Here is a 22,913-nt window from a genome sequence, read left to right as displayed (position 1 = left end):
GAGGCATTTCATCAGCTGTGCCACAGGCCTGCTCTGAAACCAGAGCGTTTCCGTGGTGGCTGGGGAGAGGGGGGAGTTATAAATATCTTTCTCAGCTCTGCTTGGCTTCTCCCCAAGATAAATAGAAGTGAAAGTCAAAAGTAGAGGCTTGGCCTTCTGAAATCCCCAGGGACCTGAGCACAAGATGCTTTTGCGATGGAAAGCCATTTCCTGGTGTTTCAGGGGCCTTGGAGGATGATGTTGGAGGAGCCTCCCCTCCCCGCTGCCTAAGGAGGTCTCAGATGTGCAGTGATCTCCATGCCTGGGTGGCTTCTGTCCTGGGAAGCCTCAGGGAGCACGGGAGCATCGGTGAAGAGCAAAAAAAATATGTCTCTGCTTGTCCTCTGAATCTTGTAGCGTGTTTACCCTCAGAAAGTACAGCCACATTACCACAAATCAATAGTTCTGGCAGCGTTCTCCCTGGGAAACACACAGCTGCTCGGACACACGGGAGGAGCCGAGTCTTGTGAAAGCCAAGGGAATACAAAGTGCTCTGGTACAAGGGCTCTGCTGCACTTCTGGCAGTGTACAAATGGAGGGCCCTTGACCTGGGCAGTGTCTTCTGAGGCTTCCTGATCGTCCTTCTGCTCTGAAGTGCCCGAGGCTGTGTGAGGCAAGAGGGGCTGTGGGGAGGGTTTGTCTCATTAACTGATTTTTGCTTTGATGTGCATGTGTTTTGTCATAAAAACAGGTTGTGCTGTGCAGAGATAATATAAGTATTTGAAAGACTCATCCTTTGGCTGTTTTGTTTGACTTTCAGTGCTGCTGATGGGTCCAGCACATCACAGCATTTCATTTGTTTCCTTCATAGAATCACAGAATGGTTTGAGTTGGAAGGAACCTTAAAGCTCATCCAGTTCCAACTCCCTGCCATGGGCAGGGGCATCTTTTTCGCTATCCCAGGTTGCTCCAAGCCTTGTCCAACCTGGCCCTTGGAGAATTCCAGGGATGGGGCAGCCACAGCTTCTCTGCCCAACCTGTGCCAGGGCCTCAGCACCTTCACAGCCAAGAATTTCTTGATTATATCTAATCTAAATCACCCTCTCTCAGTGTGAAGCCATTCCCCTTGTGCCATCACACCATGCCCTTGTCCCAGAATTCCCCCTTTGGGCACTGGAAGGGTTCCTCTTTCAACCAGCAGTGAGCCCCAGAGAGCAGGAACTCATCCTTCCTTCTGAGGTCAGCCAAAACAAAAAGGGAAAGGTGACCAACCCCTTTTTACTGCCATCTCTTATTAATGAGACATTTTATCCTGAGTCCTCCAACGTGAACGACACAAGCTTTTGGGAACATAATTAATCTTTAATTGTATAAATCTTTAATTGTATAAAATGGAGTTTGTGTGGCTGTAGTAATTTCTCTTCTCTCTTGTCCTCCTCTCCCTGTTTGAGGTGCTTCCTTAGCACAACTCCTTTCCAGCAGGGTGCTCTGCTCTAGGGCAGTGACCCCGTGGAGCCTACACACAGTGTCCCTTGAAGCCAGGCTGCTGCTGTGGGGTCTCTTGCTCTGCCCCACAGATGGGCAGGGAATCACTTTCCCTGAGGCCCTTTTTCTTTCCAGAGGAGTGACACAAACCCAGGAATTGTCCTGAAAGAAATCTAGCTGGTCTCCTTGTGGAAAAAAAAGGGTATTTGAAAAATAGAATACCCTTGGGAGAACCAACAAAAGAGCAGTTGTGCCCAAATCAGTGCCAGGCTGAGCCAAATGCCTCTTTGGAGGAGGTGAAGTGCAGCCTTTCAGATGCTAAGTAGGTATTTGGGATTTCAGTCATTCCCTGTATGGAGGAATTGATGCACCATTGGCTCCAGGAGGATTAACGTGCTGGCTTTCCTTCGTGCCTTCTGCAGTGGCAGGAAGGGCTGTGGGACTGTGTGGAGCCCACACCTGCAGGGACAGAGAGAAAATTCAATAGGAGACAGATGGAGTGGACATTCTGGACATCTCCGAGGTGGGGACATGTCACTGCTCAGGCCCTCGGTGACTCACAGCGCTCCAGTTCAGCAGAGTTTCAAAATTAGCATCTCCACTGAGCAGCTTTTCCTGAGGCACAGCTGATGTTTCCAGGTAGAGCAATTTCCTGCATCTTAATGGAGCGGGAGGAGCACTTTACGCTTGGACACGATGCCTTTCCAGCAATAACGTGGTGCAAGAAATTGTGATGTCGTTTTTTTGGGTCTGCTTCATAGCTTGGATTCGTGGGCAGAGGCACAGCCCCCGGGTGCTGGAGTTGGCTCCCTTTCCTTAATTTGCACTCAAGTCGTTGCGGAACAAAGATGGATTTGTTGAACAAAGCGAGGTCAGTGCTGGCATGGGGAGCCTTGTGCCTCCAGCCTGCTAGTTTGAATCAGGACTGAGCTGTAACTGCTAAGTCGGACGTCCTGTGGCCTGGATTGGTAGAAACCTCCTGGCTTCAATCCTTGCTGCTGCAGACAGAGCCTGTGACCTCGAGAGCCACCCGGGGGTGGTGGCCTCCTGGGCAGGGAAAGCCTCCCCAGGCTCCCTCAGTGCCAGTCAGCAAAGCTGAGGGGGTTTGAGCAGCTGCTGCTGTAGATACAAAGAGTTAAAGCTCAGTATTTAGGGGGAAACATGATGTAAAGAATAGTTTCATTAAAGCCAAAACAAATTGTGAGCAGAGGCTTTTGGCAAGGCCAGCTCCTGTGAGAGAGCCTGGACCAGCTGCAGGCTGTGTTTCTTCAGGTGCCCCTCAAATGGTTTCTCTGCTCTCTTTCAGCTCTTTGAGAACTTCTACTTCGGAGAGGTGCAGCTGGACTCGGTGCGTCTTTCCCAAAGGTTCTCCTCGGACACCTCTGGCTACTACGCCACGTCTGGGCAGCTGTTCTTCTCCTGAAGCAGCAACACAGTGGGAGCGGGTCCTCCCTGTGCTCAAAGGCACACAATTCCTTGGTGGAATGTTTCTAGAGGACACAAACCTTGGATGGGAACCTGGCAACTCCAAGCAGGGATGCCTCACATGGGAGCCATGGCATTTCCCTGTAGCTTTTCCTATATGTATTGCCCACCCTCCCTTTTGGGGGTCGTGGGGCCTTCCTCCTCCTTTCCCCATTGGCAACCAACATGTCACAGAGTTGCCTGTTTGGTGTCTGTTGCCTGTTTGTTTTCCAAGAAAACAACTAGAACTGTGTGGCTTTGGGGGCATCGCCGATGTTTAAACATGGCTTTATTTCAGAAGAAGGAAGTTTGTTCTTAAAATAAGTATTTAAAATCCAGGAGAGCTTCCCGGAACACAATCTAACGATAGTGAGGTCAGGCATTGCTTGGATCTCCAGCAGTGTGATGCCTGTGTGATGTAGATCTCCAAATAAATTAATTGCCTTCAGAAGCAAAGTGTTTATCTCCTGTTGCAAGGATAGTTTCTGTAATTAAAATTCCAGCACACAACTATGATAATAAAAAAGCATTGATGGTGAGAGCTCTTCCCAGTGACCGTTCTGGAGCGTGTCAAAAAACATACGCCTTGTAGGTGGTTTCTCTGTTAAAAGCAGCACCAGGCTCTTTGATTCCATTGTGAATCCTTCAGAGATCTCAAGACAACGTTGTTTTTTCCTGTAAATCTCCACATTTGCTAGAAATAGTGACACAGGCTTTCAAGTCTCCCAAGGATGAACCTTTTGAAAAATAGAAGATGCTGCTGTTGGAGTGTTTTGTAACAAAACAGGTGGAGCTGCCCATTCCTGGTTGCTTCCATAGATGTGGAATCACGCTGTCATCAAGGTGGAGAGTGTCTCACCTGGGGGTAGAACCCCTCCAGCAGCACCCACATGGATTTTTTGGGAGGTCTTCTTTGCATGTCCTCCCTCCAGAGCGAGCTGGCTGTGTGGCCACACACAACCAGCAGTGGGAGGCAGTCAGGATCTGGGATGGCTTTCCTCTTTTCCCCCAGACATGTCACCATTTGTGTTCTGAGACCAAGCCTGCCTGCCAGGAAATCAAGTCATCCATGCTTTTGCCTGGTGCCCTTGGGCTTTATGTCTCCTTTTCCTTGGAGCTGGGCACCGTGGTGCTCTCCCAAAGCTGCCTTCCAAGCCGCTCCCTCGCACCAGCACTCGCAGCCCGACACAGGGAGGTGCTGAGAGCACTTCACACCAGATGCTGTCATCTTCCCGCCAGCCTGAAGAGGTGCTTGGCAAATCTCATGGAGCAGAGCTGGGAGCTGCTCTCAGAGACGTCAGGAAACAGGGAATGCACCTCAGGAAGCTTCTGCCTGATGGGATTTTAACAACTCACCAAGAAGTTGAGGTGAACATGGACTTTGGACACAGAATGGCTGGTGGGAGTGTGGTCTTCCTCTTCCCACTTGTGCAGATGTGTTTTAATGATAATTGTTCCAGCAAATTGTGTGCACTTAAAAACTGACACCTTGCCTGATCCCCTTGGAGAACAGTTTTGCCTCCATCCTGAGGTCCTGGCAGGAAAAAAAAGCTGGATGTGTGCTGGGAGATCGCTGGCTGCAGCTGTGAAGGAGCTGCAGCCAGTGTGAGTTGTCACTTGTTGCCCACTCTGCTTTCCCCCTGCCGAGAGGATGGGAAAATCCAAAAGCAAAATCTTGGGATAGGGGTGGGAGCCTTCCCCAGAGCCCCAAAATACTGTGCTGGGATGGGGATTGCAGGGTGGGCATCACAGGGAGAGGGGTTGGAGGATGCGGAGTGTGGGGTGGAGACATGGCAGGGGCAGAGGATGAAGGATGGGGACATGGCAGGGACACGGGGTGTGGGAAAGGGGTGCAGTAGGGGCTGGGAATGCAGGATGAGAGATGCAGGATGGACATGTGGAAGGGCTGGGGACATGGTAGGGACCAGGGATGAGGGGTGCAGGAAGGGGTTATGGCAGCTATTGCAGGATGTGAGATGCAGGATGGGGCTGGGTAGGGAACAGGGATGTAGGATGGAGAAGTGGTGTGGCTGGGGGATGCAGGATAGGGGTGTGGCAGGATGTTGGATGGGGATGCAGGATGGGGACATGGCAGGGAGCAGGGATTGCAATGAGGTGTGCAGGATGGGACTGTGACAGGTGATGCAGGATGGGAGATGTGGGACGGAAACTGGATAGGAACGAGGGATGCAGGATAGGGGATGTGGGATGGGGGTGTGGCAGCGGATGCAGAGTGGAGGATGCAGGATGGGGACACTAGGGATCAGTGATGCAGGATGAGGGGTGCGGGACCAAGACTTTAGGATGGGGGTGTGGCAAGGGATGCGGGATGGGGACTGGGTAGGGACCCGTGATGCGGGATGAGGGGTGCAGACGAAGACTTTAGGATGGGGGTGTGGCAAGGGATGCGGGATGCCGGGTGGTGGACGCGGGATGGGGACTGGGTAGGGACCCGTGATGCGGGATGAGGACAGGGCGGGGCCGGGGCTGCGGGATGGGTACCGGAGCGGGACCGGTGCTGCGGCCGTGCCGTGCGGTGCCGCGCTCCCCCGCCCCGGTGCCGCCGCGCAGGTGCGGCGGGCGCGGCGGAGGCCCCGCCCCGGCCCTCCCGCCGGTGCCGCCCGGTGCCGCCCCGCGGCCGCACTCGCCGGCGGCGCCTCCCCGTGCGCACCGCACCGCTCCGCACCGCTCCGCACCGCGCCCGCTCCCCCCGGCGCTGCGGCAGCATGCGGGGCTGCGGCGGGCGCCGCGCCCTGCTGGCCCTGCTGGCCCTGCTCCTGCCCGCCGCTGCCGCCGGCCCCGGCCCCGCCGCCGGCCCCGCCACCGGCCCCGGGCCCGCCGCGGCGGGGGAGAGCCCCGGCAATTTCATGGAGGACGAGCAGTGGCTCTCCTCCATCTCCCAGTACGGCGGCAGGATCAAGCACTGGAACCGCTTTCGAGACGTGAGTCCGCGCCGGCAGCGGGGCGGGGGGGACGGGACGCGCCGCCGGGCACCGGGAGCCCCCTCCCCGCACTCCCCGCCCCGCCGCTGCGACTGCCGCAGCGCGACCCTCCCCGGCCCCGGCCCCGGCCCCGGCCCCACCGCGGGCGGCCGGGGATGCCCCACATCCCGGCGCTGTCCGCATCCCGCCGCGGCCGTGGGCGGCTGCCGGCCCCTGTACCCGGGGGATGCTCCACGGCTCCGGTACCCGGGGGATGCTCCCCGACTCCGGCAGCGCCGACGCCTCCCTGCCCATCGCTAAAGCTGCGGGGCTGATGCCAAAGCCACCGTGACCAGGGCTTGATGCCAAAGCGACTCTCTCCGGGGTGCGGAGATTGGTGTCCCCTGCAGCCTCTCCCCGTGCCCCACATCGGGGTGCAGGCAGGCCCCGCCTGCCCTTTGCGGGCAGCACGGGGGTGCTGCGCCGTGGCCTCAGCCCCTCGGTGACAGCTCTGCTCAGGTCAGGGCACAAGCGTCGTCCCGGACCCCACTCCCCCAGACCTGCGGGATGTCCCCCGAGTCCCTCGCGGTGCCGCAGCCGGGGCCGGCCCTGCCTCCGCGGGTGGTGATCCCTGGGGATGGCGGGGACGCGAGGCAGGGAGGATGAGGATGCAGGCACTGCCGGAGCAGCGCTGGCATACCTGGCACACACCGGGCTCAGCATCCTGTCCCCCCTTGCTGCTACGCAGCCCTTGCTGAACAGTCTCAGCGGCGTTTAATTTTATGGGGCAGTCGGGAATTTTGCCTGGGCTCATTTTACACCCCCAGCTCGTGTCCCCGGGGAGGGGACATGGTGCTGCAGCTCCATCGTGGGGGGGCCCAGGGCACCTGCAGCAGCCGAGTGGGGAGCGGGCACACCCCGAGCCGCCCCCTACCCAGAGCCAGCCCCTCCGGTCTTTGTTCAGATGCGCACTCGGGTTCACCTTGGCAGCAAGGATGCGATGGATGGATGGCAGCAAGGGAGATGTGCCCACTGCGAGGCAGGGGGCACCACCCCCCGAATCAACCAGTTTAGGGGCGCAGAGCACGGGTGAGGGTGCAAGGGAGGGGGTAAATGCCTCTCTGGAGACCCCTGCCAGCAACACACCCGCTGGCCAACGCCGGCGCTGGGCACCTGGGACCTCGGATGGCTGCGGATGCCCGAGGGGAGCACGTGTGGACGTGCCTCCATGGAAATGAGCATCCCCGGGGGAACTCAAGGCCAAGGGACCCCCATCTGTGGGCGTTGGCAGCACACGTGGGGCCCACCCGGCTGTGCCAGGGCTGCCAGGCTGGGGGGGCTTCAGCCCTGCCAGTGGTTAGCGTGGATTAATGAGCAAATCCATGGATTTGTGGGGTTTTCGGCTGAGCAGCACCGGTGGGGGGAAGCACCGGGATGAGGCCGGCGGCCGCAGGGAGCCGCCGGGCGCCGCAGCGTTACTAATCACGGCACGGGAACGCGGTATCGATTGCGGTGCAAACACCGCCGCGCCGGAGAGGCACATCCCCTCCGGAGCTGCCTCCCGTGCCTCTGCTTCCAGCTGCCATCCCTACCCCGCCCGCTCTCTCCGGGGCGGCACGGATGCTCCTGCCTTGTCACAAAGCCTACCCCGGAGCATCCCGTGGGGCAAGAGATGCCGCTGCCGGGAGGGTGTGAGTCCCGCTGCTCCCTCCCACCCCCGGCATGCCTTTAGGGTCCCGGGAGAGCAGCATTCCCGGGAGAGTGACATCCATCTTGGCCTACTCCTTCTGGGCTTGCTATTGAAAATCCAGGGTAGCAGCACCATGGGGATCCTGCCAGGGCCTTGCTGGGCTCCCAGGGGCTTCCTCCACCCAATCCCTGTTCCCTGCCTTCCCCTGCTGGCTGATGGGGGAAGGCTTTGTTCCCCATAAAGGCTCTCCAGTATTAAAGGTCTGAAGCCAGAGATGGGGGAGCACATTGGTGGTCGGTGCCAGTGATATCCAGGGCCTGTGACCAGAGCTGTGGGCACCGTAAGGTTGGGGTGCCCCAGTGGCACAGGGTGACTGTCACTGTGGGCTGGGGCCGGGAGGGGGAGCTTTGGGCTGCCCCAGGGCTGACGGTGGGTATGTCCCTCTCTCTTTTCTCGGTGTCGGCCGGGCCGTCTCTCGATGCCGTGCTGCCAGGAGGTGGAGGTGAGCCTCGAGGGGCCGCTGAGTGAGTGGCACCCCGTGTTTTGGGGGGAAGCTGCTCCCCACCCCTGCTTGCTGCCCTCCCGGTGTGGGGATGCCCGTGGGGTGTGTGCAGGGGGAGTCTCGCTGGGCTGGTGGTCCCGAGTGGGGCGGTGTCACCCCTGGCCCAGTGTCACCCCTCGTGCACTCATCCAGGCTCTCCCCAATTGGCAGGATGACTACATCAAGAGCTGGGAGGACAACCAGCCCGGGGATGAAGGTACCGCTGGGATGGGTTTGGGATGAGGCACGGCGGGCTCGGTGCCAGCCAGTATGGCAGGGGTCACGCTTTCTGCCCGCACTCCTCGGGCTTTTCCCTTCCGGCCGGAGCCGTGGCAGGGCCGGTGCGTGCCGGGAAGCAGCAGCTGGTGCCGAGGCGGCTGCCCAGCTGCAGCCTGAATGGCGCTTTGTGCCGGGCCGGCTGGTAGCCAGCGCTGCCGGCGCTCCCTAGAGGGGTCCCCGCCTGCCCTTCCGCCTGCCCCGACCCCTCTCTGCCCCCCCAGCCCTGGACACCACCAAGGACCCCTGCCAGAAGGTGAAGTGCAGCCGGCACAAGGTGTGTGTGGCGCAGGGCTACCAGCGCGCCATGTGCATCAGCCGCAAGAAGCTGGAGCACAGGTAGGAGGGCAGCAGGGCCGGGGCCGGGCCGGCAGTGGGAGGGTTGGGGGGCCGGGATGGGGGCTCGGCACCGTTCCCCCCCACCCCCCCGTCCTCTTGCCCTGGGCAGGATCAAGCCGCTGAGCCCCAAGGCGCACGGAGGCTGCAAGCCCTGCCACGCCGCCCCGCTGGCCGCCGTCTGCGGCTCCGACGGCCACACCTACAGCTCGGCGGTAAGGACAGTGGCACCGCCGCGGGGAGGGCGACGCTGTGCCCCGTGCCCCCCTCACTGAGGTCCCGCTGCCGCCCCGCAGTGCAAGCTGGAGCAGCAGGCGTGCCTGGCCAGCAAGCAGCTGACGGTCCGGTGTGAGGGGCAGTGCCCCTGCCCGACCCCTCACAGCCCGGCCAGCGACGGCAAACAAGGTGAGCGGGATGAGGGGCACCGGGGGGGCGTCCTCAAGCTCTGCCCAGCCTGACACTGCCTCCCTGGGACCCCCAGACCTGTGCACCGGGCAGGATCTGGCCGACCTGGGCGACCGCCTGCGCGACTGGTTCCAGCTCCTGCGGGAGAACGCCAAGCAGAACGGCTCCGGTGGGCTCCCTGCCAGCCCCACCAGCGGTACGGGTCCCTGCCGCGCAGGGGGGCACGTGGGGGGCTCTCCCGGGGGGGACCGGGCAGCCACGGGCATCATCCCACCCTGCAGCGCTGGAGAGGAGCGTGGCGGCCGCCTGCAAGGAGGCGGTGGGGTGGATGTTCGCCCGGCTGGACACGAGCGGGGATCTGTTCCTGGAGGCGGCCGAGCTGGCCGCCATCAATCTGGACAAGTACGAGGTGTGCATCCGCGCCTTCTTCAACTCCTGCGACACCTCCAGGGACGGCCGCGTCTCCGCCCCCGAGTGGTGCCTCTGCTTCTGGAGGGAAAGTGCGTCCCGGGGGGACACAGCGCTGCGGGGACGGGGGTGGCACTGTGGGGTCGGGAGGATGCACTCCATGGGGCTGGGGGGTCCGTGTGATGGGGGATGCACACCGTGGGATAATGTGGAATCTGACGTGGGGCTGGGGTGGGGCATGTACACCATGGGAAAAGGTGGAATCCATGCTGTGGGATTGGGGTCATCAAGGGGTCATGGGGAATCCGTGCTGTGGGGCTGGGGGAATGTACATACATCGTGGGCTCATGAGAAACTGTGCTGTGGGAGTGGGGTTGAGGGGGGACGTATATCATGGAGTCAGGGGGAATCTGTGGGAATGGGGGAGTTACACACTGAGGGATAGAGCCTGTGAACTCTGTGGGTCATGGGGAAGCACATCATGAGTTAAAGGGGATCCACACCATGGGGGATGCACACTGTGGGGTCTGGGGGGGATGTAATCCATGGGTTGGGTGGGATGCACACTGTGGAACTGAGGGGGATGCACATCAAGGGGATGGATGCCATGGGGTGAGGGGATGCCTGCCATGGGGGGCCCCCACACCCACCCTAAGAGTGGTGTGGGGGGGTGCTGCAGAGCCGCCCTGCCTCAGGGAGCTGGAGAAGATTCAGATCCAAGAAGCCACCAAAAAAAAGCCGGGTGAGTGGAGCACCCCAGGGCCCTTTCCCCAGCGCTGCCCCCCAGAGCCGGGCTGTGACAGGGACGGGGAGCTCCGCGGGGGGCTCTGGCACTGCACGGTGTTTGGGGGGGTGGGGGGCGTTGCTTGCCCGCAGGCACCTTCATCCCCAGCTGCGATGAGGACGGGTACTACCGGCGGGCACAGTGCGAGCCGGGCGGCGGTGAGTGCTGGTGCGTGGACCAGCACGGGGCTGAGCTGACGGGCACCCGCGGGCACGGCAGCCCCGACTGCGGTGAGAGCCGGGGGGAGCCCCCCGCCCGGGGAGGGGTCTGCGGCCCCGGCGCTCCCCCCTGAGCCTCTGCCCCTTGCCCTCTCCCCTTTCCAGACGAAGCCACGGGGTTTTCGGGTGACTTCGGGAGCAGCGTGGGCTGGGAGGACGAGGAGGAGAAGGAGCCGGAGGAGGCGGGCGAGGAAGGCGAGGAAGAAGAGGGCGAAGCGGGAGAGGGCGACGACGGCGGCTACATCTGGTAGAGGAGCAGGAGAGCCCGGTGGGCGGCACGGCCGGGAGGCAGCCCCCCAGCTGGGGGTCTGCGTGAGCCCCCCGCTGCCGGGGTGGCGTGGGGTGGGTGCATCCCCCCCTCCCCGGCCCCGTGTGGGGCGGGGTGTCAGGGTGCTCGCCCGGGGAGGGGGCGAGCGGGGCGGGGGGGGCCGCGCTTGTGCGAATTTGAGCTTTTTTTGGGGGGGGTAGAGCCTTGTAGGCCTAGTGTGCTGCTGCGTGGTCTTCAACCGGGCAAACGGCGCTAATAAAAGTGGGAAAAAAGGAAAAAAAAACCCAAACAACAAAAAAACCCTATAGAGAAGCTTCCCCCCCTTCCTCCCTGCATCCCCCTCCATGTTGTGCTTGCGTGGCTGCCCCGGCCCCCGGCGTTGTGTAGCGGCTGTGAAATAAATACCCCGTGCTGTGTCAAACACTTGCCAGCCATTCCTCCCAAGCCCCATCTGCACCCCCCGAGCCCCATCTGCAACCCCTGTGCCCCACCTGCACCTCCTGGCACTGCAGGGGGTTCTGGGGAGGTGATGGTGGTGGTAATGTGCCCACCCCGTGAGGGGCCACTGCTGGTGGGGGCGGGAATGAGTAGGGGTGGGAGTGATGCCCTCCCAGTGCCCTGAGTTTGGACCCTGCACTCTGCTGACAGGGGGCTGGAACTGACCTCCCTCCCCAGGGATAGGTCCCTACCCCAGCTCCTGACCCTCTTCAGGACCCCAAGGATGATGTGCCCCCACTCCAGCTCCTGACTTTCTCCAGGACCCCAAGGATACAGAATCATAGAATGATAGAATGGATTGGGTTGGAAAAGACCTCCAAGATCATCAAGTTCAACCCTTGGTCCAACTCCAGTCCCTTTACCAGATCATGGCACTCAGTGCCACAGCCAAGCTCAGCTGAAAAACCTCCAGGGATGGGGAACCCACCCCCTCTCTGGGCAGCCCATTCCAATGCCTGAGCACTCTCTCTGCAAAGAAGTTTTTTCTGCTCTCCAACTTCAATTTCCCCTGGCAGAGCTTGAGCCCATCGTGCCCCCTTGTCCTATTGCTGAGTGCCTGGGAGAAGAGACCAACCCCCACCTGGCCAGAACTTCCCTTCAGGCAGTTCCAGACAGTGCTGAGGTCACCTCTGAGCCTCCTCTTCTCCAGGCTAAACACTCCCAGCTCCCTCAGCCTCTCCCCACAGCACTTGTGCTCCAGTCCCTTCTCCAGCCTCGTTGCTCTTCTCTGGCCCCGCTCCAGCCCCTCAATCTCTTTCCTCAACTGAGGGGCCCAGAACTGAACACAACACTCAAGGTGTGGCCTCCCCAACACAGAGTCCAGGGGAAGGGTCACTGCCCTGGGCCTGCTGGCCACGCTAGTTTGGATCCAGGCCAGGATCCCATTGGCCTTCTTGGCCACCTGGGCACACTGTTGGCTCCTGTTGAGCTTCCTGTCCCTCAGTCCCCCCAGGTCCCTCTGCCTGGCTGCTCTCCAGCCACTCTGTGCCCAGCCTGGAGTGCTGCAGGGGGTTGGGGTGGCCAAAGGGCAGGACCTGCACTTGGCCTTGTTGAACTTCATCCCATCTCTCAATATGCCCCCACCACACCTCTGCAGGACTTCAGGCTCCAAACTAATCCACCCCAATGGGGTCCTGAGCCATAGCAGGACTCAAAACTGCCCTTCCTCCCCATCCTGGACCCCAACCTCTTAAGACCCTGACCCACTCCTACCCCTGACTCAGAACATCCCTTACAGGACTGTTCCCTCCCAAAATCCAACCCACACCTCAGCCAGGACCTCCATCCCTGCCCCCCACAGCCGCTCAGCACCACAGGACACCAGGGCCTCAACTCACAGCATTTATGGCTCCAGGGAGAAACTAGAACACCAACCCCAAATCTCCCCAGTTTGGGGCTGTCAGCAGCTGGCAAAGGCACTGTGTGGTGTCCCCTGCCCCAGAGTGTCCACTCTCCACCGGCTCCACGGGGTCCAGGCACTCGGGCCCCACACCCCCAGGGCCAAAGAGGGGCCATGGCAGCTCCATCCCTGGCACCTTGGTCTCTGGTCCCTCGGTCCTTGTCCCAAGGCCCCCAGGAGGGGGTCAGAGCTTGCTGGGGGGTCCTGGTTGCTGCTGGAGCCGCCAGGCTGCCCGCACCCCCCGGGCCGCGCGGTTGAGCCCGGCAAAGGCGTCGGGGTCGCGGGTGCGGCGGTACCGCACGACGAGGGGCTGCAGGACCGTGATGGGGATGCAGAAGTTGAGGTGGGGGTAGGTGGCCCCCACACTGGTGTCCCGGGTGTTGCTGGCCACGATCCCTGGTGGGGAGAGGGGTGATGCCCACATCACCGGGTCCATCCGGGGTGCACCCGTGGGGGTCCCCGTCCCCACCCCACCCACGGGGCAGCCCCATCTTACCCAGGAGGCAGCCGGTGCGGGAGGAGATGAGGGGGCCGCCGCTGGAGCCCCCGTGCACGGCGCAGGTGGTCTGCAGCATGACAGGGTGTCCCTCTGCTGCCACCACGGCCGAGAGGATCCCCGCTGTCACCGAGGGGCCGCATGCCCGGCCCAGCGCCCCGAAACCCACCACGGTCACCTCTTCTCCTGCGGGGGAATGGTAAGGCAGGAGGTGGGTGCACAGGAGGTGACGTCCCCACCGCTCCACCACCCCGTGTCCCCCGCGGGGCTCACCTGGCAGGAAGGTGTTCGCCAGGCACGGCGGGAGGAAACCCGGCACGTTCTTCTCCAGCTCCACCACGGCCACGTCAAAGGGCGACGACTCCTCGGTGGCAAACACCACGCGTCCCCTGAGGGCTGCGACATCCCTGGGGACATGGTAAGAGAGATGTCACTGCGGGGGGAGATGTCGCGGCGCGGGGAGAGATGTCACGGCGGGGGGAGGATGTCACGGCGGGGGGGGATGTTACGGCGCGGGGGGGAGATGTCACGGCGGGGGGGTGGGGGGATGTCACGGTGGGGGGGGGATGTCACGGCGGGGGGGATGTCACGGCGGGGGGGAGATGTCACGGCGGGGGGGTGGGGGATGTCACGGCGGGGGGGATGTCATGGCGCGGGAGGGAGATGTCATATCGGGGGAAGATGTCACGGTGAGGGGAGCGATGTCACGGCAGGGGGAGGAGATGCCGAGGCGGGGGGGGGAGATGTCACGGCGGGAGGGAGGGGAGATGTCACAGCTTGGAAAGATGTCACGGCGAGGGGCACACAGGACGGGGCGAGTGGGGACAAGGCGAGGGACTCACCGTCCGGGGCCAGCTGCCGGTGTCACATGGAGCGGGGCTCCAGCCGCCACCACGTGCCGGCAGGTGAGGAGCATCCTCGGCGCCAGCAGCACCCCGGAGCCCCAGGTGGCCCCGCACTCCACCAGCGCCGTCCAGCCCAGCGGGTCGTGCCCGCCGCCCGCCGGCACCGCGGCCACCCATGCGGGCAGGGGCGGCACGGCCACGCCCAGCACCGCGGCGCTGCTGCGCAGGATGGCGGCGAGCGAGCAGAGCAGCGTGAGCCCGACCCACTCGGCGCCCTTCCAGCACAGCGACGCGGCGATCGCGGCCACCAGGCGCGGCCCGTCGGGGGAGGGCAGGAAGGCGGCGCCGCCCTCGGTGCCGGGCAGGCAGCGGGCATCGGTGAGCACCAGCGCGTTCTCCTCGCCCGCCAGGTTGCTGACCACGCCGCGGCTCAGCGTGTTGAGGAACAGCTCGGGGCACAGGTCTCCGAAGGGGGTCCCGCAGGCCAGCAGCGCCTGCCCCTTGCGCAGGCAGCCCGCGCTGGCCCGCAGCGCCCACCCCCCGCCGGGCGCGTCCAGCGCGGGCACCCGCAGCCAGGCGAACCAGGGCAGAGCCCGCGGGTCCGCCCCGGCCGCCTCCGCCTCCTCCTCCGCCGCCCCGAAGCGCCACCGCTCCGCCCGGCCGAACCCGCGCTCCAGCGCCCTCCGGAACGCCTCGCACGGCACCAGCGCGACCAGGCGCGCCCCGAGCTCCCGCACCGCGCCGCGCTCCGCCCCGCACAGCAGCACGCGGGGCCGCGGGCACGGCCGGAGCGCGCCGGGCGGCAGCGGGCACGAACCGCACCAGGCGGCGGGGCCGGCGCGCAGGAACGGGGCGAAGGGCGCGGCGGGGCAGAGCACGAGTGCGGGGCGGAGGCTCAGCACGATCCCGCTGCACCCGCCCGGGCCGGGCCCGGGGTCGGGGCCGCGAACCCGCACGGCGCAGCACTGCGGGACCTCCGCCGCCATCCCGGCACCGCCGGCACCGCCCCCGCACCGCCCAGCGCCATCTCCATTGGCTGCGGCACCGCCCCGCGCCATCCCCATTGGCTGCGGCACCGCCCCGCGCCATCCCCATTGGCTGCGACATGGCCCGCACCGCCCCCGCACCGCCCTCCGCACCGCTGGGCATCGCCCCCCCGCCCCGCCCCGCGCCATCCCCATTGGCTGCGGCAACGCCGGGCACCGCCCTCGCACCGCTCCGCACCATCCCCATTGGCTGCGGCGCGGCGCGCACGTGGCGGTCACGCCCCCGCGGGACGCTCTAAGGGGGGTGCGGGACCCCCGGCCCGGGACTGCCCTCCATTCCCGCACACCACGGAACGCCGGGACTGCCCTCGATCCCCGCTTCCTAAGGAATGCCGGGACCCCCGGCCCGGGACTGCCCTTCCATCCCCTCTTCCCACGGAACACCGGGACCCTCCTGCTCCATTCCCGCTTCCCACGGAACACCGGAACCCTCCTGCTCCATTCCCGCTTCCCACGGAACACCGGGACACCGCCCCCGCTTCCCTGGGGAACACCGTGACCCCCAGCCCGGGACTGGCCCTCGATCCCCACTTCTCCCAGGACCACCCTCATCCACACCCGCTCCCGGCCTTCCCAAGGGCAGCATCTCCTCTGGGTGCTCCCCCTCGGCACCGAACCCCCACTTCCAGCACCAACAGAGGTACCAGGACTGGCAGAACCACGTCGGGAGGGTAAAAATCCCCCTCAAGCACCAGGAGCCGGCGCTGAAGCTCCTCCATAGCCCCTCCCTGGCGGTCTGGGCCTCGGTGAGGGGTTGTTACACCAGGGCAAAGCCCCTGGAGCCACCAGCCACAGGTAGGTGACTTTTCTGTCCTGCCTCAGTTTCCCTCACTGGCTGCACCATGCAGGTCACAGAATAAAGTATCCTGAGTTGGAAGGGACCCACAAGGATCATCAAGTCCAGCTCCTGGACCTGCACAGGACACCCCAAGACTCCCACTGTGTTCCTGAGTGTTGTCCAAACCCTTCTAGAAGTCAGTGGCTTCTGTCCCATCAGTCACAGCACAGCCCAGCCCACTCCAGGCCAGACTGAGGCCGGTGCCCCCTCAGAGGAGAAAGACAAGTCTTTATTGAACTGAAAATGAGTGCCAGACAGTAATGAAACTTCAGACAAAAAAAGTCCATCAGGAGTATAAAAGAAACTGGTTTAGTCTACATTAATAACCTCATGATATGCAAATGTCAAACACTTCCATGCTACAACCACCAAAACAGCTTCGTGGTTCTCACTGTGAGGGCACAGCCAGAGGACCCGGCGCCCTCGATGGGGGCTCTGGCCTGAGGGGGAACCAGGCAGCCCTTCCCACTGTCAGCGAGCACCGGGCACCACCCCCCAGACCTGCACCAGGTGCTCCTCTCCAACTAGGAAAAAAGGAAAATCCCTGTAAACTACAGAAGCTGGGATTGCACACCTCAGTCCCAACGGCACCTCGTCGTCGTCGGTCAGCGTGACACAGCACAGCCACCCTACAGCTCAGTTAAGCCCAAATGCTAAGTTTATTGAGGAGTTCTAATATTGTGATACCTTGGTTCAGTAATTTGTGAAATAATACCTAAATATTGTTAAATATATTTTTAAAAAACCCTAAACCAGACTCTGGACTAAACAAGATGAACGTTAAACTAAAAAGTTAGGAGGGACGCCGTTTACATTAACACTTTCTTTAAAAAATATAATTGCTTTTTCCTTTTTGTTTTTGAAGTCAATTAAACCACAGTGGTGAGACGTGCTCTCTTTTTCAGCTGTTACAGTGCAGCGTGCAGAGTTTTGACTTCCCAGCCTGGAGCAGCCACTGAGCCGACAGGGCCAATCCTGCGGAGCGGCGCCGCCTCCCCGCCGCGTGGAAAAGAGCGGTGTCACCACTGTGCCATAAGGGCAGCCGGAAAACCAGGAGTCTCTTGGTCAATGCGGTTGGAAAGCCTTCCGTGTTCTAATAGAAAAGTCCATAGGAAGCTGTGAAGAGGATCAGTCCAGAGGAGCAGAACTGTTTGTGTCAGTCAATGTACTGCGATAGCCAGCGGAAGCCCTCGCCGTAGCCTTGCCTCTTGAGCACACTGCACATGAACACCTCCATGGGCCGCGCGTTCAGGTCCTTCAGGGGCACATTTCCCTGGGGAAAGCCAAACGGGAGTCAGAGCCACACCCCTGGAGCCCTCAGGGAAGTGTCCAGTGAGCCACGACCGTCCAGGGAAACCCCTGGACCAGGAAACCCCTCTAGAGGCCCTGTGTTTTGTACAGTTCTGGCAGGTTCACAACTTGCCTGAGGGTGTTGTCATCATCCAATCACGGAACAGTTGGGAAGGGACCTTAAAGGTCATCCAGTTCCAACCCCCTGCCCTGAACAGGGACACCTTTCACTAACCTGGGTTGCTCCAAGCTCTGTCCAACCTGGCCTTGGACATTCCCAGGGATGGGGCAGCCACAGCTGCTCTGCCCAACCTGTGTCAGGGCCTGTCCACCCTCACAGGGAAGAATTCCTTCCCAATATCCCATCTGACCCTGCCCACTGGCAGTGTGAGGCCATTCCCCCTTGTCCTGTCACTCCAGGCACTTGGAAACAGTCTCTCTCCATGTTTCTTGTAGGCCCCCTTCAGGTACTGGAAGGAACCATCATCATTGTTACTGATTCACCTTGGCCAAGCCTCTGGACTAACTCCCTGTGAGAGCTGATTTAGTTTGTGGATGGAGCTGAGTTTGCCTGTGGATGGAGCTGAGTTACCCTGTGGATGGAGCTGAGTTTGCCTGTGGATGGAGCTGAGTTAGCCTGTGGATGGAGCTGAGTTACCCTGTGGATGGAGCTGAGTTTGCCTGTGGATGGAGCTGAGTTTGCCTGTGGATGGAGCTGAGTTTGCCTGTGGATGGAGCTGAGTTTGCCTGTGGATGGAGCTGAGTTACCCTGTGGATGGAGCTGAGTTACCCTGTGGATGGAGCTGAGTTTGCCTGTGGATGGAGCTGAGTTAGTCTGTGGATGGAGCTGAGTTACCCTGTGGATGGAGCTGAGTTACCCTGTGGATGGAGCTGAGTTACCCTGTGGATGGAGCTGAGTTACCCTGTGGATGGAGCTGAGTTACCCTGTGGATGGAGCTGAGTTAGTCTGTGGATGGAGCTGAGTTAGTCTGTGGATGGAGCTGAGTTACCCTGTGGATGGAGCTGAGTTAGCCTGTGGATGGAGCTGAGTTAGTCTGTGGATGGAGCCTCACTCTGCAAGAACAGGCAAGCCCTGCCCTGCCCGGGGACCATCCAGGCTCTGAATGCCTCCCTACCTTTCCCGTGGTCTGTCCATAGAGCCCGAAGATCTCCCGCAGTTTCTCCTCACTGATGGCCTCTGGTCTGTCGATTTTGTTTCCCAGGATAAGGATTGGCACATTGGATATTGTCTCGTCTGTCATCAGCGCCTGTGGGCAAGAGGCAGCAAGAGGAAAGCACAGGCAGTAAAAGAGTTGTTGTTGGAAGAAAATGGGTTTGTTTAAGCTCTGTGACCAACAAGGGCAGTTGCTTTGGTGCTTCCATCCTCCTGTGAAGACTCACAGAATCACTAAGGTTGCAAAGGACCTCCAAGACCATCAAGCCCACCCTGTGCCTGATCCCCATCCTGTCACCTATTCCAGAGCACTGAATGCCACATCCAGCTGTTCCTTGGACACCTCCAGGGATGGGGACTCCGCCACCTCCCTGGGCAGCCCCTTCCAATGCCTGACCATCCTTTCCAGGAAGAAATTCCTCCTGGTGTTCTGTCTGAACCTTCCCTGAACTCAAGAGCCTGTGGTCCACCCAGAGCAAGGTCATCCATGTTTACCACTGGAAGTGCAAATCCAAAGCATGAGACCCTCAAAACACACTTTGCACAAGTTACAACCCCCCAAAAAAGACTATTGCTTATAATTTAGTTCTTGGGAAAGGGAAAAAAAGGGAATATGTTTACATTAAGCTCAACTTTGGATTCCATAAGCCGTGAGTGATCCGCACAGTCCACCAGGAAGACGATCCCATTGATGGCAGGCAGGTAGTTCTTCCAGACCCGGCGAGCTGGAACACACAGGGACAAACACAGAGCCATGAAAACTCTGCACAGGGAAAACTACACCCAACCTCAGCTGCCTTTTTAGACAGGCTGTCCTTCCTTCCAATATTTCTGTCATTAAAAAAAGGGAAAAAAACTCTGTTTGAATTTTCTAGAAACCCTCAAATTAAGAATTCAGCAATTCAAAGTAAATTATATTGGAGTCTTCCATGGCTGAAAATACTTCAGGCAGCAGAGCATGGACTGGCAGTGTTTTCTTCCCAACAATCCTGCAGCCAGGAGGTCATTTCCATGTGTTGTTCCATAAATAAACCAGGCAATGAGTACCTGCTGACACCTCTCAGTACCAATTTTGGGTAATTTTTCCTTACCTTGTTCATGTCCACCCAGATCAAAAGTCGTGAAGGTCATTCCAGCAATTGTCAGCTCCTCTGATGCTGAGAAGGGAAAACACAGGGATTCAGGAAAAGAAGGAGGTTGTCACAGACAGAATTTCTTGGGGATTTGTGCTGGCACCACAATAAGGAATCCCCTGAATTTCCTGCAGAATTCAGTGACTGAAATGGGGCTGTTTCACAAAATCATGAGCGGGAGAAAATAATTTTTCCTGACTCCTACTGGAGCATTTCCATCTGCAATTATTATCCCTCATTAGGATACTTTTCATTAGGAAAATTCTCGTTTCCTATGAGAAAACTTTGGGTTAATTGAACCACACCAGTTCCTGGGTGTTTTATATTTGAGAGGAAAACACAAATCTCCCTCAGCTCAGGCAGCTGCAACCTCAGCTGAGCTTTAAGCCCCTCAAACCCCCCAGGCAGAGCTACCCCACCAAGGTGTCTTCCAACACCTTTTCCCCAAAATTCCAGAGGAAAAGCCCTGCCAGGAGGCTTTTCCCAGGGAGACTTACTGGGATGTAGTGTGGGGACGTGCTGACCCAGCCTGTCATCTTTGAGCATGTGCAGCAGAGTGGTTTTCCCTGCGTTATCCAAGCCCAGGAATACCAGTTTTCCAGACTTCTTGTACAAACCTGTGGGGAAGAGGAACAAAGCAAGAGGAAAACTCCAGCGGGCTCATCCAGAGCCGGAACGCTGCGACTCCACCGCTGTTTTCAGGGAAGTTTTTCCCAGAGCTCTGCTGCCACCTGTGCACACTTCCAGGGATTCATGGCAGGGATACAGGGCAGGGATACAGGGCAGGGATACATGGCAGGGATAGAGGGCAGGGATAGAGCAGGGAGACAGGGCAAGGATACAGGGCAGGGATACAGGGCAGGGATAGAGGGAAGGGATACAGGGCAGGGATACAGCAGGGAGACAGGGCAAGGATACAGGGCAGGGATACAGGGCAGGGACACAGGGCAGGGACACAGGGCAGGGACACAGGGCAGGGACACAGGGCAGGGACACAGCAGGGATAGAGGACAGGGATACAGCAGGGATAGAGGGCAGGGATAGAGCAGGGACACAGGGCAGGGACACAGGGCAGGGACACAGGGCAGGGATACAGGGCAGGGATACAGGGCAGGGATACAGGGCAGGGATACAGCAGGGATACAGGGCAAGGATACAGGGCAGGGATAGAGGGCAGGGATAGAGGGCAGGGATACAGAGCAGGCATACAGGGCAGGGATACAGGGCAGGGATACAGGGCAGGGACACAGGGCAGGGATACAGGGCAGGGATACAGGGCAGGGATACAGGGCAGGGATACAGGGCAGGGATACAGCAGGGATTCATGGCAGCAGGGAAAACACACACAGCTTTAACAGGCCTTCTTCATGGCAAAGCACCTTTACAGCAGGGACATTCCCTAAGCTCGTATTTCCGTGAGTATTCCATTCCTTTCCCTGGTACCTCCCAGCAGAAGAGTGTGTAGTCAAATATTATGGGTTATCTGCTGCCTCAAAAGGGTATTTGGGCATGGAAATTGGACAGACTCCTAAGATATCAGTGAGCTGTCGAGGAAAAGGTGCAAAGCAGGGAACAGCACGTCGTTTTCTCTGGATAAACTGATTTCTGCCACTTCCAGGCACACAGGAAAACTCCCTCAGGGTTCCAGAAGGACTTTTTCTCACCCCGTGCCTCTCACCCTCCATTCCAGAGGTACTCAGGACAGCGGGCACGCCATCCTCCTGCCAGGAATTCCACTGGAACCCACAGCTCTGGCAGGAGGAGGAGGAGGAGGATGGAGTTCCCTCCCTTACCCCTTAGCACCAGCCCAGCTGCTCTCACCCCTCTAAAGGGCAAGAGACACACAGGGTGGGAGCTGAACGCCTCCAAATATTCCCAAAGTTTCTCCTCTTTAGTGTAAAACCCCCTTTGTCGATGTGCAGCTCCCTCGCCACGCTCCACACCGGCCGGAGCCGCCTCCCACCCCCTCCACCCCCAGGTTCCAGGGGACGTGGGCACCGGGAGAAGCCGATCCCACCCGGGGCCCGCGGCATTACCGAGGAACTGCAGGACGCTGCTGAAGCCGTTGTAGAGCCATTCGAAGATGAAAGACATCGCTGGAGATGAATCGCCTGCGGGAAGGGGGGAAACCCCAAAATACCGGGGTTACAAAGGGGTCCGGGGGTCGGGGTCGGCGATGGGGAGGAGGCCGGGGGACACAGCGGGTGTGGGGTCGGGGCCAGGGCCGAGTGGGACCGGCCTCAAGGGCGGGCGGTGCGGCCTGGCCCCCGCCCCGCCCCCGCCCTGCCTGCGTGTCACCCCCCGCGCCGCCGCCGCCCCTCGCCCAGCGCTGCCCGGCCCCCGCCGCCCCGCCGGACCCCCTCTCCGTGCCCCGCTGGCCCCGCCGGCCCTCCCGCCGCTCACCCGCCGCTCTCCCCGGGCCGCCGCCGCCACCGAGCCCCGACCGCGGCCGCCGCCAGCGCCCCGCCGGAAACGCGTCAGCGCGCGCCCCGCCCGCTTCCGGCCCCGCTGGCTCTGCGCGGCGGCGGCGGCGGCGGCGGCCTGAGAGACCGGGGCCGCGGGTTCGAGACCCGCCCCGGACACCGGGACCGCCCGCCTGAGGTACCGGGGCCGCGGGTTCGAGACCCGTCCGAGACATCCGCGGGTTCGGGACCCGCCTGAGGGACCGGGACCGTCCGCCTGAGGTACCGCGGCCGCGGGTTCGTGACCCGCCCGAGGTACCCGCGGATTCTGGACCCGCCTGAGGTACCCGCAGGTTCGGGACCCGTCCGAGACACCCGTGGGTTGGAGATCCGCCCGAGGTCCGGGACCGCGGGTTCGAGACCCCCCTGAGGTACCCGGTTCGAGACCCGGCCGAGGTATCCGCGGGTTCGAGATCTGCCTGAGGCACCGGGGCCGTGGGTTCGAGACCCGGCAGAGCCCAGCCGCGGCTTTCGGACCCCCGTGAGGTACCGGGGCCACGGGTTGGAGACCTGCCCCGGGAACCGCGTCCAAGAGCTGCCCAAGCACCCGAGGCCGCGGGTTCGAGACCCTCCCGCGCCCTGTTGGAGGGACACGACTCTGCGATACCCCATAAATCTCCCCTTCCTTCCCCCCCTCACAAACCCCAGAGCTCAGGGTTGGGAGCACACGGTCTCACACTGGGCCAGGGCAAGTTCAGGCTGGACATCGGGAAGTTTTTCACATGAAAGGTGATTAGACATTGGAAGGGGCTGCTTGGGGGGTTTGGTTTGGAGTCCCCCACCCTGGAGGTGGGTTTGGAGTCCCTCACCCTGGAGGTGGGTTTGGAGTCCCTCACCCTGGAGGTGGGTTTGGAGTCCTCACCCTGGAGGTGGGCTTGGAGTCCCCCTCACCCTGCAGGTGGGTTTGGAGTCCCCCCCACCCTGGAGGTGGGTGGGCTTGGAGTCCCCCTCACCCTG

The 22,913-nt window shown here is 61.0% G+C and overlaps 4 protein-coding genes across 14 annotated transcripts in view; 2 read left to right on the top strand and 2 right to left on the bottom strand.

Moving 5' to 3' along the window:
- ASCC1 (activating signal cointegrator 1 complex subunit 1) overlaps positions 1 to 3,467 on the top strand; it is a 41,004-nt gene extending 37,537 nt beyond the window's left edge. For all 11 annotated transcript variants that reach the window (XM_071564394.1, XM_071564393.1, XM_071564401.1 and 8 more), the window contains one exon: positions 2,771 to 3,467. In XM_071564394.1, coding sequence (XP_071420495.1) covers positions 2,771 to 2,887 — 117 coding nt within the window. In that variant the 3' untranslated portion in view covers positions 2,888 to 3,467. The remainder of the gene's footprint in view (positions 1 to 2,770) is intronic.
- Positions 3,468 to 5,545: 2,078 nt separating this feature from the next.
- On the top strand, positions 5,546 to 11,196 carry SPOCK2 (SPARC (osteonectin), cwcv and kazal like domains proteoglycan 2). Its single transcript, XM_071564408.1, has 11 exons — positions 5,546 to 5,870; positions 8,033 to 8,041; positions 8,252 to 8,297; positions 8,581 to 8,695; positions 8,805 to 8,907; positions 8,989 to 9,097; positions 9,174 to 9,293; positions 9,379 to 9,597; positions 10,185 to 10,247; positions 10,382 to 10,519; positions 10,613 to 11,196. The coding sequence occupies exons 1-11, from the start codon at positions 5,655 to 5,657 to the stop codon at positions 10,756 to 10,758; spliced, it is 1,284 nt and encodes a 427-aa protein (XP_071420509.1). The 5' UTR covers positions 5,546 to 5,654; the 3' UTR covers positions 10,759 to 11,196.
- Positions 11,197 to 12,600: 1,404 nt separating this feature from the next.
- On the bottom strand, positions 12,601 to 15,012 carry TYSND1 (trypsin like peroxisomal matrix peptidase 1). The gene is made up of 4 exons (XM_071563629.1): positions 14,011 to 15,012; positions 13,442 to 13,575; positions 13,169 to 13,354; positions 12,601 to 13,068 (listed from the first exon to the last, which is right to left on the bottom strand). The coding sequence occupies exons 1-4, from the start codon at positions 14,997 to 14,999 to the stop codon at positions 12,857 to 12,859; spliced, it is 1,521 nt and encodes a 506-aa protein (XP_071419730.1). The 5' UTR covers positions 15,000 to 15,012; the 3' UTR covers positions 12,601 to 12,856.
- Positions 15,013 to 16,105: 1,093 nt separating this feature from the next.
- SAR1A (secretion associated Ras related GTPase 1A) lies at positions 16,106 to 22,007 on the bottom strand. Its single transcript, XM_071563987.1, has 7 exons — positions 21,898 to 22,007; positions 21,531 to 21,605; positions 19,992 to 20,111; positions 19,453 to 19,518; positions 18,983 to 19,086; positions 18,324 to 18,455; positions 16,106 to 17,170 (listed from the first exon to the last, which is right to left on the bottom strand). The coding sequence occupies exons 2-7, from the start codon at positions 21,586 to 21,588 to the stop codon at positions 17,054 to 17,056; spliced, it is 597 nt and encodes a 198-aa protein (XP_071420088.1). The 5' UTR covers positions 21,589 to 21,605; positions 21,898 to 22,007; the 3' UTR covers positions 16,106 to 17,053.
- Positions 22,008 to 22,913: the final 906 nt, after the last annotated feature.

The sequence above is a fragment of the Pithys albifrons genome, chromosome 9 (assembly GCF_047495875.1).
Source record: "Pithys albifrons albifrons isolate INPA30051 chromosome 9, PitAlb_v1, whole genome shotgun sequence".
Taxonomy (NCBI): domain Eukaryota; kingdom Metazoa; phylum Chordata; class Aves; order Passeriformes; family Thamnophilidae; genus Pithys; species Pithys albifrons.
This window is presented reverse-complemented; position numbering and strand designations above follow the sequence as displayed.

Excerpts from the sequence above, each read along its gene's own strand:
- SAR1A (XM_071563987.1), bottom strand. The coding sequence starts at position 21,588 with ATGTCTTTCATCTTCGAATGGCTCTACAACGGCTTCAGCAGCGTCCTG. Across the intron at positions 19,519-19,991 it reads CGTCCCCACACTACATCCCA|CATCAGAGGAGCTGACAATT; the intron begins GTAAGTCTCCCT and ends TTCCCTTCTCAG. Across the intron at positions 18,456-18,982 it reads AATCCAAAGTTGAGCTTAAT|GCGCTGATGACAGACGAGAC; the intron begins GTAAACATATTC and ends TCTTGCCCACAG.
- TYSND1 (XM_071563629.1), bottom strand. The coding sequence starts at position 14,999 with ATGGCGGCGGAGGTCCCGCAGTGCTGCGCCGTGCGGGTTCGCGGCCCC. Across the intron at positions 13,576-14,010 it reads CCGGCAGCTGGCCCCGGACG|GGATGTCGCAGCCCTCAGGG; the intron begins GTGAGTCCCTCG and ends CCATGTCCCCAG. Across the intron at positions 13,355-13,441 it reads GGCGAACACCTTCCTGCCAG|GAGAAGAGGTGACCGTGGTG; the intron begins GTGAGCCCCGCG and ends ATTCCCCCGCAG.
- SPOCK2 (XM_071564408.1), top strand. The coding sequence starts at position 5,655 with ATGCGGGGCTGCGGCGGGCGCCGCGCCCTGCTGGCCCTGCTGGCCCTG. Across the intron at positions 8,696-8,804 it reads CGCAAGAAGCTGGAGCACAG|GATCAAGCCGCTGAGCCCCA; the intron begins GTAGGAGGGCAG and ends TGCCCTGGGCAG. Across the intron at positions 9,294-9,378 it reads CCCTGCCAGCCCCACCAGCG|CGCTGGAGAGGAGCGTGGCG; the intron begins GTACGGGTCCCT and ends CCCACCCTGCAG.